Source organism: Ovis aries, chromosome 7, assembly GCF_016772045.2.
Source record: "Ovis aries strain OAR_USU_Benz2616 breed Rambouillet chromosome 7, ARS-UI_Ramb_v3.0, whole genome shotgun sequence".
Taxonomy (NCBI): domain Eukaryota; kingdom Metazoa; phylum Chordata; class Mammalia; order Artiodactyla; family Bovidae; genus Ovis; species Ovis aries.
The window spans coordinates 15,809,665-15,824,441 of record NC_056060.1 but is presented as its reverse complement, the minus strand read 5'-3'; the positions used below and the strand labels follow the sequence as shown (position 1 = coordinate 15,824,441).

The window sequence follows — 14,777 nt, the reverse complement described above, 5'->3', positions numbered from 1 at the left end:
TCTAGTGTAAACTTTTCTTTTTTAAAAAAAATCATGCATTTCTTTATCCGGCTGCCTCGGGTCTTGGCCGCAGCACACAGGATCTTCGCTGTGGGGCACAGACTCTCTAGCTGTGGCACATGCGTTTAGTTGCTCCATCGCTTGTGGAATCTTAGTTCCCTGACCAGGGATCAAATCCATGTGCCCTGCATTGCAAGGCACAGTCTCAACCACTAGAACATCAAGGAAGTACCGACCTTTCTTTTCTAGATGGGGAAACAGAGTCCTCGGAGTGGATGTGGCCTCTTGGCAGTCACTCAGGAGTTGGTGGAGATGGAACTAGAGTCCTAGTCCCCTAACGCAGACTCTTCCCACCAGGCTCCATGCTAAGGGGGTGATTGCAAACCCTGACGTTGGGCTCTGTATCTCAGACACAGGCAGGAAAAAGGCAGAGTGGAGCACATGTGGCCGAAGTGGGAAAAGAATCCAGGAACTCAGTTAATTTATGTCTTAATCCCATTTCCTAAGAATTGGTTCTTGGAACAAGATCAGTATTTATAACTCAAACTTTTGTTGGAGGAAATTAAAACATTATTTTTGCCTTTTGTTTGTGAGAGGTGCCAAGAACCATTAGGCTTTGGGAATCCCAGAGGGAAGAAATGTGGGCCTCAAACAACAGGCCTTGAAGGATGTTTGTCCGGTTCCTACTGTGAGTCATGGCTTGAGACCTTCCGCAGAGTAGATTTGCCTGGCCTTCCCTGATTTCTCCACCTTGCCTTGCCTTTCTTGTCTTCCCTCCCTCTCCTTCCTTTAACCCTATCTAGTTTGCACCCACAGAAATCACAGCATGAATGACAAAGCCTTACTTTAGGGCAGCAGCCCCAGCCTGTCCCCAGGACACTGGTTCCACTAGAGATGAAGTGGAGTCTGGCAATTCAGTGCACATTGGCGTATTGCAGGCTCCATCTGGACTGAATATATCCTGGTCAGGTGACAAGAACGCATTGCCTCTCTCCAGGCTTTATGTTCACCTGAACCTATGCCTTTGATCCTTGAGATGAAGAGGGCTCAGGGCCATGGAGGCATGACATAGTTTGGAAAATCTCTGGACAGACTCAGGACCCTAGTTTTAGCACCAAGGATGTGATAGCTCTCCTCCTTATATCTCCACCTGGCGAAATCCTACCCCACCTCAAGGGCCACCACAAATGCTCCCCTCCCCAGCCCACTCCTCCCCAAGAGAAGAGCTTACTTGGTTCTCTCCTCCAGGTCTCACTGAACTTTACTTTTGTTCTGTCAACACACAATGTTGAATGGCACATTCTGGGGTGTGTGTGTTTGTGTGTGTGTGAGAGAGAGAGAGTTCTGTAATCAGATATCATGTGTACACACACAAATACCACTAACCGTGTCACCTATGAAAAGCAAGACCTTTCTGTTATTGAAGGAGAAGAATTTCATGGGAATTTAATATACCACAATCATTTATTAAGAAATTAATTTACGTCATATATTGCTCTTACTGACTTACCGGGAAAGAACAATAACTATCTTGATGCATCCCACCCACTGGAAGTTAACCCAGTTTTCTTCCTATGGTCAGCAAGCACTCTCCCATCCCTTAAGAAGCAATAAACAATTCTTCCTGTTTCTGGGTCTGAGAGGAAGTTGAGTGTGCTGGGAGGGAACCCTGGTGTGAGAATGGGCTGCCCTTCTACAACCTCTAAACAGGACTCTTATATTTAGCTGGAGGCAGTTAAACCAGATTAGCCTGGAGGGGAGGAGAATGGGTCTGGTGCTCTAAGATAGAGGTAAATGTGTTTTTAGGTGAGGAGCATTTGTCTTTAGAAAGAGTACACCACACAGCACAGATCACTGAACACAATGTCTTCCTGAAATGACACAGCTGACTCATTCCCTCACTAGCATTGATAGAGACATCTTTTAAACATCTGGGACCCAGGGTGATGTGGGGGTGCTATCGTCCCTGGGTGGGGATTCCAAGCTCCCTGCACAGAGGGCCAGGAGGGCCAGGCCTGCCTCTTGTGTCACCAGGAGCAACAGCTACCATGGCAACTGGAGGCTGCAAAACCCCCTTTTAAGAATGCAAAGTCCCTAGAGGGCCTTCTGTAAACCCGGGGGAGAGGAAAAAGCAAGGATATGACTATATAAGGATATGAGGATATGACTATACAGGATGCACTCCTCCGACTTAAGGAGGGTCCAAAATAATTCCATTTCCTTTTAATAAAAGCAAGCCATGCATTTAGCGAAAACTGCAAAAGCACAAGAGAATAAGCAAGGAGAGGATCATCTCTCCCACCTCAGCTGCTGCCTCACTTCCCGCAGGGGATGCCGTGAGTGGTGTTGGTGGTATACACATGACAGCTGCCACACACACACACACCCCCCTGTGTGCCAGAATGTACTGTTCTATACTTTGCCTTCTGTCATCTGCTTTGAAGATTGTTCTACGTCAGCTCACTCAGTGCCACTTGTTCTTTTTAGTGACTGAAATTTCTGGTCCCCTTTCAATGGATTCAACCTGACTCAGACACCATCAGGAGTGTGACGTTAATTGCAGCTGAGTGCCATGGTACAACTTCATTCCTAGACTTACGCAGGTATTTAATATTCCATGCATTACCAAGACTTGTATCTGCATCTCTATCCCTCCTAAGGAGTGAGCCCACCAACAGCAAGAGCTGAGATGGAAAGTGGTTTAGCAGTGGCCCAGGAATGTGGGGGTGGGGGTGGGTAGGGACAACTATAAAGCGGACTCAGAGAGAGCTCCTTTGCAGTGATACAAAAGCTCCGTATCGCAATTGTCATGATGGGCATGACATCACGACACGTAGTTCTGTGTATCACAGAACACACACACACACCCCTACAGACACACCATAAACACACACAGATGAACATGTACATGTGAACACTGTGTGGCTGTGCCTATGTGCTTCTTTGATTTAATATTACCCTGTGGTTTTCAGCCCAGATATTGCCACTGGGGAAAGCTGTGTGAAGGGCACATGGGGCCTTTCTGTACCATAGTTGCAACTTCCCGTGAATCTATAATTATTTCAAGGTGAACAGCCAAAAGGCTGGGGTCTATGACATCCTGGCATTCTATTCCCAGGTTCTGGTACAAGCCCCGGCACAGAGAGGCACTGAAGGAGTAGACAGCCTCTCCTTTCTGGGCCTCTGTACAGTGAGGCCCCTGAACTAAACGATCCTCACATTTCCAGTCTCCATGTCCTGTTCTGTGCAGGCAGCATATGGTCCTGCCTTGGGATCAGTCAACAGAGCCTCTCTGAGCACTGACCCCCACACTCCCCCTGCCCTCCCTCTCACCCCACAGCCCCCTTGGGCAGAGACCCTGTACATCTCCAGAAGAACACAGCGTGACTAAAACAGAAGGTGTAGCACTTCTTGAAAGCTGATATTCCTGAATACCTCTGACATGAGCAGTGGAAGAATGTGTCAGACGTGTGTAGCTAAGCCTGCTTTGCTCTATCGGCTGAAAACACACAGCCAAGTAAAAGAACTGTGTGATAATTAAGTCTAGGGTCTCTGGGCTCTCAGGCTCACCTTCCTCCAAATGAGGTTGCCTTTCCATCACCTCTATCAACCACGCTGGACTTGCTGGGATTTAAAGGAGACGCTGGCATGTCGTGGACAGTGTTGGTGCTGCACTTTGACCACCTGGCCTCATTCCCGGGCCCCTGCCCTCCTCCCACGGTAGACTCTCACCTCTCCTGGGGGAAACTGTCTTCGGCTGCTGAAGTGGCCCCATGCTAAAGTGAAGAATTCAGGGCATTCCTGGAAGTAGGTGTCCTCCTCCTCTTCTCCCAGTGAGTGGTGGGCAGCAGCATGAGAGCCCAGCCCAGTCTAGGGCATCTGAAGTGTTCTTCACACTCCAGGCTACCCTGTGGGATTGGCAGAAGCTGCCCTCATAGGCCTTTATCAGAAGGTCCCCAAGCTTTGTCCTGCTTCCCTTACCTGTGTCCCCTGGGAACTTAATACAAATTCATGCCTCACTATCTGCTTTGGGACAACCCATCTGAGCAATGCCATCCCTCAACAGTTCTAGCCATTGAGACCTGTCTCAGTGCTGCTTCTAAAGGAAGGGAGGTTGTCCCTCCCAGGCTGAAGTTTGGTGAGGAAAAGATGGTTAGAGGAGCTGAAAACAAGGCCTAAGAAGGAAGAAATAGTAGTTATTCTATCAAAGCTGACATCAACTGCAAATTTAACTTGCTATTGACAAACGATGACCCAGTAAGAGATCTGGGACACTCTAGAAGACCGAGGAAGAGAAACCACAGTTTGCCTGTCTTCATGAAGCTGGCCTGTCAGCCTTTGCCCCTCATTCTCCATTTTATCTTCCACTTCCCTCCCTGCCACCCCCCCCAGCTCTAGGCACCAGGGCTGTCTTCAGACTCCATGATTTAAAAAGTGCTATTAAGGCAACATACAATAAACTACAAATATTTCAAATGTGCAATATGTTTTGACCTGTATATATATCCATGAAACTATTACCACTGTGAAGAAAGTGAGCATATCCATCACCCCCCAAAGTGCCCACTGATGGTGATTCTTAAATCAGTGTCAGGAAGACACAGCAATGTGGGAGTAGCCACAGTGAGTGTGTGGGAACACAGGCCCCAGGTGGCATCATGAACACTGTTCCTGAAGGTGAATTTGCTGTGTTCTAGCCACCAGTTTCCTTTTGGTGTGTGATGATTCTTACACCAGTTTTCTAACTTCTCTATTGATTCTGTTAATGTACCAATAGTCTTCTGATCAGTGTCACTTAAGTTACCCAGAGCTGGTATCTTTTGCTCATAATCTAAAACCTCCTTGACTGACAGATGGTGGGGGTAGAGGGTGATTGTAAACAGATCACTGGACGAGTGATCCTTTCAAATCCATCAAGACAGGATGCCCCAGAAGGTTGCCTCCCACCTAGTACCCAGCTCCTCTATGGGCCTTTTAAAGCTCTCAAGAGGGCCCACTTAGGACCAGAACCAGATACAAAGCTCAGTTCTCCCAACTGACCTCTGCTCTGACTACCCTGCCCCTGCCTGCTGATGTAATATTAAGACAGCTACTCAATAATGATTGAGGCAGATCAGAGGGGAAGTTGGGAGTACAGCCTTTCAGATTGGCACGCCTGATTTCTTAATCCTGGCTCTGTTATTTTAATTGTATGTACTCAGGTCTCCATTTCCTCATCTGCAAAATATAATAAAACCCACCTCAACTGCCTGGAGAATTCCATGGACCGAGGAACCAGTCCATGGGGTCGCAGAGTCGGACACGTCTGAGCGACTAATGCACACACACACACAAACTGTGCTGAGGTTTAATGAGATGATCCATGCACAGTGAGTGTTTGGATGTGTGCCTGATTGTAACAAAAGTACCTGTTGCTTTGGCAGGTAGGGTATGACATGCAGAAACAGAAACAACTTTCACAAGGGAAGAAGTGTGCAATGCTCACAGATCCCTGGAAACAGGAGGTCTACACGGGGAAATACCAGAGCCCAGTCAGAGGGCAGAGACAGCAGAGGAAACTGGGTAAGAACCTTTATTGCAGCTTCCATGGGAAAGATGGGTAAGGCAGGGTATGCAGGCTTAGGACTGGTTTTTAAAATAATTCTAGCAGGCTCTGGGGCACAGGAGCTATCCTGAGCTGTCTGGTACCTGACCCTGGAATGATTAGGGCAGGAGAATAGAGGCAGCAATCCCTCAGGCAACATTAGGGACATCTGTGAGGCCAGGGAGGCTGTTAGCACTGAAAGTCATCGCCCAAGAGTCTCAGCTCTCTTTGTGGATCTGGCAGCACAGCAGGGGCCATGGCCTAGATACAGAAGCAGCATTAGTCAAAGGACCTGCAAGGATGTGTAAGGGGAAAAGAAGGTGGCCGTGCGTGTGCATATGCGTGTGTGTGTGTGCATATGCGTGTGTGTGTGTGCACATGCCTCTGTGTGTTAAGAGGTGGTAGGTGGGCAGGAAGCTTTGGAAGCAGTTGAATTATATTGTCAAGAACACATTTTTAAATCCTTCCCCCACTGTATTTGCCTGAAGAAAATGTCTGATTTGTATATTCTGCAGGACCCCACACATGGGCATTATTGGTCAACAGCAAACTTAGCTGATAATGATCAGCATCATTATTTCCTGGGGTTTCTCTTGTCTTGATGGAGGCTTACCACCTGAACTAAAATAGATGTGCTCTTTCTCTGTTCTTCCCGTGAGCCTCACTTCCCACATCATCAAGCAGGCTGCTGGGGGCCAACATGGGCTTGCTCAGACCTGCCTTTTATCACCATTCATCTGGACTGGGACAGAGGTTTCAGGCTCAGGCAAAACCACTGCTTACATCCTCATCGACTGAGCAAAATCAATGAAGGGGTCTTGAAGCCAAATAGGAAGTGAGAAGTGAAACATTTCCTACATATCAGTAAACAGGAACGTCACAGTCATTGGTGATTCCAATCCTCCACCACGAGCTGGTGAGCCCTGAGAAAAATCAGGATGTGAAAACACAGGATACTGGCCCCGGATAGCTGAGAAATCAAAGGAACAGTTTCAGTGAGCCCAGACTCTTGCATCTTCCCACACATTTGAAAAGTGCTAAATTCCTTAACTTGGGATATCTAGTTTTCTTTAACTAACAGTAATCTTTTGATGTTCTGACTACCTGCCCTTTGTTGCAAAACTCGTTTATATCCTGACTCCTTCCCTCACCTCCTTGGAGCAGCATCTCAGATCTATCTGAAACACTGTCTCTCGGGGTACAGTTGTCATTTTGCCCCAGATAGAACTTAATTCACAGCTCTCATGTTCTGTATTTAATTTAACAGAAGTGAAAGGACCCCCTTTTGGCCTCTTGAGGCTGAACTGTCCCAACTATAAGGAGACCAGGACTTTCTCAGTTTAGCACTGAATGTTTTGTGCCCTGCAAAACCCCTGGCCCCAAGCAACCTGGGTCAGTTGGTCCCCTTACCTGGACAGTGGTGGTACTTGCCCTCCAACCTTCTGCACGGGGCTTCTGAGGGTGACTGGCGGGGAGCAGAACCTCCTGTGGGGCCTGCCGGGACTGTACCAGGTGTCCCAGGCACAAGGCCTACTCACAGCACCCCGTCTGTTAGCTCTTGGTTCCAACAGCAGGTTTGATTTCTCAGAAGTCTGGGTTAGATCCCACCAGTTGGGGAGACTGAAAGGGCTACCAAGAGACCAGAAGATCATCCGGGTGGAACAACATGATGTCAGTAAGAAAACAAACTGAATGAGGTTCTGTTGAAAGGCAAGATCTTGGCTTGAGACAAGCAATGTGACAGGATGCTCCAGGAGACAGGAGGCTTGTATGTGTGTAATAAAGGAAGACAGGAACAGACTCCCTCCCCCCAATGGCTAGGAGCTCATCAGACAGCTGCATGCTCAGGCAGTGGTCCATGAGCCAAGACTGCCAAATAACACTTACCAGCAGACACAGGGCACTGCTAAAGTAAGACGGGAATGCTGGAAAGACTGTGGTTCCTGTAGAAAAATTAAAATGTCAGTTAAGAATTTGAAAGCAAGGGGACAAGGATAAGGAAGATGTGTCTGAAAGGGATTCAGAAGCAAGTGAGGAAAGCCCAGCCTGGTTTGATCTAAGTGAGCAGAGGAGCAGGAAGAGAGAACAATGAGAAGGCAAGGCCCTGAGTCTTGGAGAGGGACGTCCCCACCAAGGGGAGGGGAGACTCACCAAGAACCAGATGCCCACCTGACTGAAGCATAGCCCCAGTACAAAACTTTACAGTTAGCAAAAAGCCTCCACTAGCATGTGGTTACTTGACCTGATCTTCACCATGACCTTGTGATGCATCAAAGCAGTGGTCACCCCACTTTATGGGGTCAAGAGATGTACTCCCATAGCAGCAGCAATAAGCCTTCTGAGAACTCAAATGCAGACAGATGAGGTGGAGAGATCACCGGTCACCTTGGCCACCAGCATGTCAGCTCACATCTTACCTTACACTGTGATGAAGGCTGGTCCAAACTGCCCGGATTTTCCATCCTCTTCTGCAAGTCTCAAAAATCCACCCTGTGCTGTCCTTATCCCTAAAGTAAAAACATAACCACTTGAAGCATGCATAGCTCGGGTTTGTGGAAGAATAGGGACTAGTTGGAAGAAAATGGAAAGCAAGAGGCTCACCTCAGCCAAAAAAGTCAATAAGGGTCTGGAAGCCAAGCAGAGGACACACTCTCAGCCTTCATGTCAACAGATATCTACAGATTAACTGGAAGCTGGCTATGAGACTGATCTTGTTCAGACACAGAAATGAGTGAGACATGTGTCATAACTGTGAGAATCTTCCTGTTCAGAGGGGAGGCAGACCCAAAAGGGATGAAGAGCAATAATCGTGGCTAAGATGATATCTATTTGTCTGCTGAGTGTGAACTCATACTGGCTCAATGCTTGGTGTTGTCTCACTTACCTGCCTCTACAACTTTGTGGGACAGCAGCGTGATCGGATGAAACTGTGCGTGTGAGGCACTGGGTCTGGACAACAGTGAGCAGATGATAAATGCTAGCTGTGGTTTAAAATGCTAGCTAACACCCCTGTTTTAGAGGAGAGAGAAATGAGGCTTAAAAGGGTTAAAGTGACAGGCCCAGGATCCCACACTCTGTGTTGTTTGATTCCTTAATCTTGACCATTGATCCCAGTAGTTCCTTTTTGAAAACTTTTTATTTTATATTGGTATAAAATATTGGTGTGTTAGTTTCAGGCGGACAGCAAAGTGATTTAGTTAGGCATATACATGTATCTATTCTTTTTCAAATTCTTTTCCCATTTAGGTTGTTACATGATACTGAGCAGAGACCTGCTATACAGTAGGTCCTTGTTGGTTATCTATTTTTAAATATAGCAGTCCTGATATCAGTGATTCTTAAGTTTGCTTGTTAAAAACACAGCTTCTTGGGCCCTCCTGTTGGAGGTTTAGATTTTGTCAGGTTGATGGTGGCAGGGAGGTCATGATGACAAGAAGGAAGTATAACTGGTGTTTAAGAGCCAGAGCTTTGGTTTGAGAACAAACTCTGCTCCTTACTAGCTTTGTGACCTTGCTTAATCTCACCAAGACGCAGTTTCTTGGTCTGTAAAATGGGGTCTGTAATACAGGAGTCTGAAATGTTATCCATTATGCTAATATACACTCAAGGCACTTTAATAAAACGGTTAAGAGCGTAAACTCCAGAGTCAAACTGCTCATATTCAAATCTGGCTTCACCACTTAACCACCATCTCTGTTGTTTATTCGCTAAGTCATGTCTGATTCTTCTGCAACACCATGGACTGTAGCCCGCCAGGCTCCTCTGTCCATGGGATTTCCCAGGCAGGAATACTGGAGTGGGTTGCCATTTCCTTCTCCAGGGAATCTTCCCAACCCAAGGATTGAACCCACATCTCCTGCGTTGGCAGGCAGATTCTTTACCACTGAGCCACTAGGGAAGCCCACCTCATGCTTTTCTGTGCCTCAGTTTCTTCATCTATGAGATCAAAGTGATATTATTATCTCCTTCAAGGGGCTGTTCAGTTTTAAAGCATTCATACTTGTGAAGTTTAGAACAGGGCCTGGTGAGCAGGAAGGACTCATCCAGTGTAAGCTGCTATCATTAATATTGTTTTCACCATCATCACCATCCTGGCGAGAGGAAAGAGACTTTAATTAAGGCATTGGTAGTAGGACTAGATAAGAAAGAACATGGGCGCAGAATTCAAAAGATGAGCTTCAAGGAGCAGCAAGAATAAGAAAAGGAGAATGTGCTGACCTTCATTCCCAAACTGGTGGTGGGGCAGTGGGTGGACTTGGGGCAGTCCTGGTTGTGCCATTGGCTTGCAGGGTGATCCTGAGCAAGGTCTCCCCTCTCATGATGTCTTATCATCTGTAAAATGAGGGGCTAGAGTCAGCCTAGCTTGTAGATCTCCTCCAATTTTAACACATTGAGAGTCTAGGAGATTTCATGCTGATGTTTTTTAAAAACAACCTTGTGGGCTGGTGGGTTAGGGTATCCTATGATCCCAAGTTGTCATATTTTAGGCATTCTGAAGGTTGTGTTGGTTTTCAGCACTCCATGGGCACAGATCTATGAAGCTTGGCCAGGGAAAGCTATTTTGTGCCTGAAAGTGAAGCCCAGAGGCTACTGGTTGACATATCCCCCACGTCCCATCTAGGTGACCCAGACCAGAAAGCTCATCTGACAACCCCTGCCTTCTTTAAGAAGCATCAGTGGCCCCTGGAAAATATGTAAGAAATATGGCCCTATACTCGTCTCCTGCCACCTACATGGGGATCAAGTACTGAGCGTTGAGGAATCCCAGTCAATGGGAACTGGCCACCAAGGTTAGTTGCCTGCTCAGCTCAGTCCTGCAGAGTAAGGATGGGAGGAACCCCAACCCACTCTAGCAGAGACAAATCCAGAAGCCTGCCTCCAGACTCCTAGCCATTCCTTCAAAGCAAGAGCAGAGATGTCCATAGCAGCCAGGATATTTGGCAATAACCTCTTCCTTTGCCCCTGAGTGGGTTAATTTAGTATTAGATTTCCAGCTGACTTTGAAATGGTGAAGTCTCTCACTCCTGCTAAAGTTAGTGATACAAATGCGAGACCAAGCCCTCCCCAAGACTCATGGAACATGCTCCACAGAGAAGGAGTCTTTCCACAGTGACAGAGGTACTCTGCCTAAAAGAATTATATATATATAAAAACACCTGTTCTTCTCAAGTGCACAGAGAACACTCACTAAATTAGATGATAGATCAGTTCACAAAAAAGTCTCAGTAAATTTTAAAGGATTGAGATCAAAGTATTATCTCCAAACATAATAAAAAAAAAGAAATCAACAACAGAAGTAAAACTGGAAAATTTATAAATATGAAGAAATTAATACTATGCACTTTCAAACAACCAATGGATCAAATAAGAAATTACAAGGGCAGTTAAAAATACTTAGAGACAAATGAAAATGAAAACATAATATACAAAAATGGAAACAAGATGGCGGAGGAGTAGGTGGATATGGAGTACATCGCTCTCCACTGATACATCAGGAATACACCTTCAGACACAGAAGCGCACGCAGAACACCAGCTGAGAGCGGACAGGAGTACCTGACCAGTAGAAAGAATACATAGAATCATGTAAAACTCGGTAGGATGAAGGAACTAGGGGGAAAAACAAGAGTGTTAGTAGGACTGGATGTGCCCTGGGCGGGTGGGGGAACTGAAGCAGGGGTCTGATCCCCACATGGGACAACTGTCTGAGTCAGAGGAAAAACATTCAAGGCTGAGAGTGAAACAGCTGATCTGTGGCAGCCTAAATGGAATGAGAATCAGACAGTCCTTGCCGCAGTCATTCATGCCCTGGACAGGGACACAGGTGCCCTAGAAGGTGCAGCGGCTGGGAGCTGGAGTTTAGGGATTGTGGAGCAATCCCAAGGCAAGCGCTGCTCTTACCTGAGGAGAGACTGATTGAGGGGATGTGAGGGAGGAGACTGCAGTAGGCTATGCCTGTGGAAGAAAGCCAGGCAGCCATGAAGCAAGGCGACACTGCTGAGTCACAAGAAGCTGTAGAGCCATCACCATAGCCTCTCTCTCCCCACATGCCACCACTGGCAGCTGAACAACAGAGAGGCTGGTCCATCAAACACCTGACGTACTGAACTACAGAGTAGGACCCCACCAAGGGTGCTCTTTTAAGTGACTGATGTGCGGAACTACAGAGTAGGACCCCAGCCATGGGGGCCCCTCTGTGTGCCTGACTCCAAACAACAGAGAAGGATCCCAGGCAAGGGAGCCTTCTAAGTGCCTGAATGGGCAGAGCTACGGAGAAAGACTGGCCAAAGAGGCCTTCTGATCACCAGCTACCAGAGGCTCAAAAAAAAAAAAAAAGACTCTGATAGGGCCACAACTCCTGGGGCAGAGGTAACTATGTCCCTGCACAATTGGCGCTGCCAGGGTCCCCACAAGCCAAGCAGCTGCACCACCTTCATGCTCAACCCTCATGGAGCAGAGCTGCCACAGGCAAAAACAACTTGCATCTATGCATGCAGGGTCACTTGGGTCGTCCCAACTCTTTGCAATCCTATGGACTGTGGCCTCCCAGGCTTCTCTGTCAGGGCGGTTCTCCAGGCAAGAATATTGGAGTGTATTGGTCAGTACTGGTTGCATACCCTTGTAGAGCACTATATTTCCTGCTGCCCTAGCCACCAACTCCCCTGAGTACCTGGTGCTGCCAGAACCCCAGCAACCCAAGCAGCTGCACCACCTCCACACCTGGCCCTCACAGGGGCAAACCCAAGTCCTCCAGGGCAGCCTCAGGAGCAAACCCCAGTGGATGATTCACATGTAGAGGTGGAAATAAAACCACAGTTGAAACCCAGGGGCAATGTGGCTAAGGAAGAAGACCCAAATCCTTCCCACCAGCTGTACAAGATGCAAATTAAATCCACATGATCAACTGGGCAGACTCTGTGTCTATGGAATATATAAAAGATCACTGAGAGCTCCCACAAAAGAAAACACACTTGTTCTGATAGCTGTGGACACTGGAGGCAAGAACACACAGGAGTAGGACCAGGTTAGAATCTGAGCTGCCTCCACAGCAGGTCCAGAGACCAGCACAGGGTTGGAGGGCATTCTAGGGAGGTGAGGTGGACTGTGACTCCCAGCATGGGAAAGGACAGTGACAGCAGTGACTCAAGAAAAACATTTATTATTCTTATATTTTGACTTGTTCCATAGATTCTTTTGGATTTTTTTACTTTTTTACTTTTCTTCCCTCCCCACCCCCGCTCTGTTGTAGTTGATTTTATTGGCACTATGAAATCTAATTAAGCTTTTGAGGTTTTCTTTTTCTTTTCCTAAGTAACATTTTTCATTGCCATTATAAACCTCTGCCTCTGCATTGGGCTTTTGCAGTTCTGCGGAGTTTTTCTTTTTTTTTTTTTTTTTTTTCTTCTTCCCATTTATTTTTCTTTTCTCAATTTTACTTTTTTTAAACCTATTAATATTTTTTCTACATTTATTCCTTTGTTTGCTTTTCCTACTGTCCTTTTCCCCTTGCAGGTAACCTTTAATGTATATGAATCTTCACCTACTTCTATTTAACTCTGCATATCTATTCTCTCTTTCTTTCTTTCCTTTCCTCTCAACATATTTGTTACTTTTGATTTCATTGCTTTATTCCCCACTTGGCACTGTGCTTTAGTTTTGTTTTATACTTTGTGTTTTAGTTAGTTTTTTTCTTAACTGGCAGATATAATTTTTTGTTTCATTTGTTTGCTGGGCTAATCTATTGTATTTTATTTTAGCTGGACTGTTGTGATTTTGCATATGGGTGTATATATATTCAGTCACATTTTTTATTGTTGTTATAAACCTCTGCCACTACATTGGGCTTTTGCAGTTCTGTGGAGTTTTTTGTTTTTGTTTTTACTTTCTTCTTCCTTTTCTCTTTAACTTTTTTAAAATTATTATATTTTGTCTGCATTTATTTCTTTTTTTTAATTTTTATTTTTACTTTATTTTACTTTACAATACTTTATTGGTTTTGCCATACATTGACATGAATCCACCATGGGTGTACATGCATTCCCAAACATGAAACCCCTCCCACCTCCCTCCCCATAACATCTCTCTGGGTCATCCCCGTGCACCAGCCCCAAGCACGCTGTATCCTGCATCGGACATAGACTGGTGATTTGATTCTTACATGATAGTATACGTGTTTCAATGCCATTCTCCCAAATCATCCCACCCTCTCCCTCTCCCTCTGAGTCCAAAAGTACACTATACACATCTGTGTTTTTTTGGCTGTCTTGCATACAGGGTCATCATGCCATCTTTCTAAATTCCGTACATATGTGTTAATATACTGTATTGGTGCTTTTCTTTCTGGCTTACTCCACTCTGTATAATCGGCTCCAGATTCATCCATCTCATCAGAACTGATTCAAATGTATTCTTTTTAACGGCTGAGTAATACTCCATTGTGTATATGTACCACTGCTTTCTTATCCATTCATCTGCTGATGGACATCTAGGTTGTTTCCATGTCCTGGCTATTGTAAACAGTGCTGCAATGAACATTGGGGTACATGTGTCTCTTTCAATTCTGGTTTCCTCAGTGTGTATGCCCAGCAGTGGGATTGCTGGGTCATCAGGCAGTTCTATTTGCAATTTTTTAAGGAATCTCCACACTGTTCTCCATAGTGGCTGTACTAGTTTGCATTCCGACCAACAGTGTAAGAGGGTTCCCTTTTCTCCACACCCTCTCCAGCATTTATTGCTTGCAGATTTTTGGATCGCAGACATTCTGATTGGTGTGAAGCGGTACCTCATTGTGGTTTTGATTTGCATTTCTCTAATAATGAGTGATGTTGAGCATCTTTTCATGTGTTTGTTAGCCATCTGTATGTCTTCTTTGGAGAAATGTCTATTTAGTTCTTTGGCCCATTTTTTGATTGGGTCATTTATTTTTCTGGAATTGAGCTGCATAAGTTGCTTGTATATTTTTGAGATTAGTTGTTTGTCAGTTGCTTCATTTGCTATTATTTTCTCCCATTCAGAAGGCTGTCTTTTCACCTTGCTTATATTTTCCTTTGTTGTGCAGAAGCTTTTAATTTTAATTAGATCCCATTTGTTTATTTTTGCTTTTATTTCCAGAATTCTGGGAGGTGGATCATAGAGGATCCTGCTGTGATTTATGTTGGAGAGTGTTTTGCCTATGTTCTCCTCTTGGAGTTTTA

General features: G+C 45.7%; 1 protein-coding gene across 7 annotated transcripts in view; it reads right to left on the bottom strand.

The window, feature by feature from the left end:
• NOX5 (NADPH oxidase 5) overlaps positions 1-7,616 on the bottom strand; it is a 74,836-nt gene extending 67,220 nt beyond the window's left edge. For 2 of the 7 annotated variants that reach the window (XR_006060309.2, XM_042252098.2), the window contains exon 1: positions 6,995-7,365. Coding sequence is in view for 2 of the 7 variants with exons in the window: in XM_042252098.2 (XP_042108032.1) it covers positions 6,995-7,236 (242 nt within the window). In the remaining 5 variants the exon portion in view is untranslated. Of the gene's footprint in view, positions 1-6,994; positions 7,377-7,471 lie in introns of those variants that run through there. The other 5 variants (XR_009601335.1, XR_009601334.1, XR_009601331.1 and 2 more) reach the window with 5 other exon arrangements.
• Positions 7,617-14,777: the final 7,161 nt, after the last annotated feature.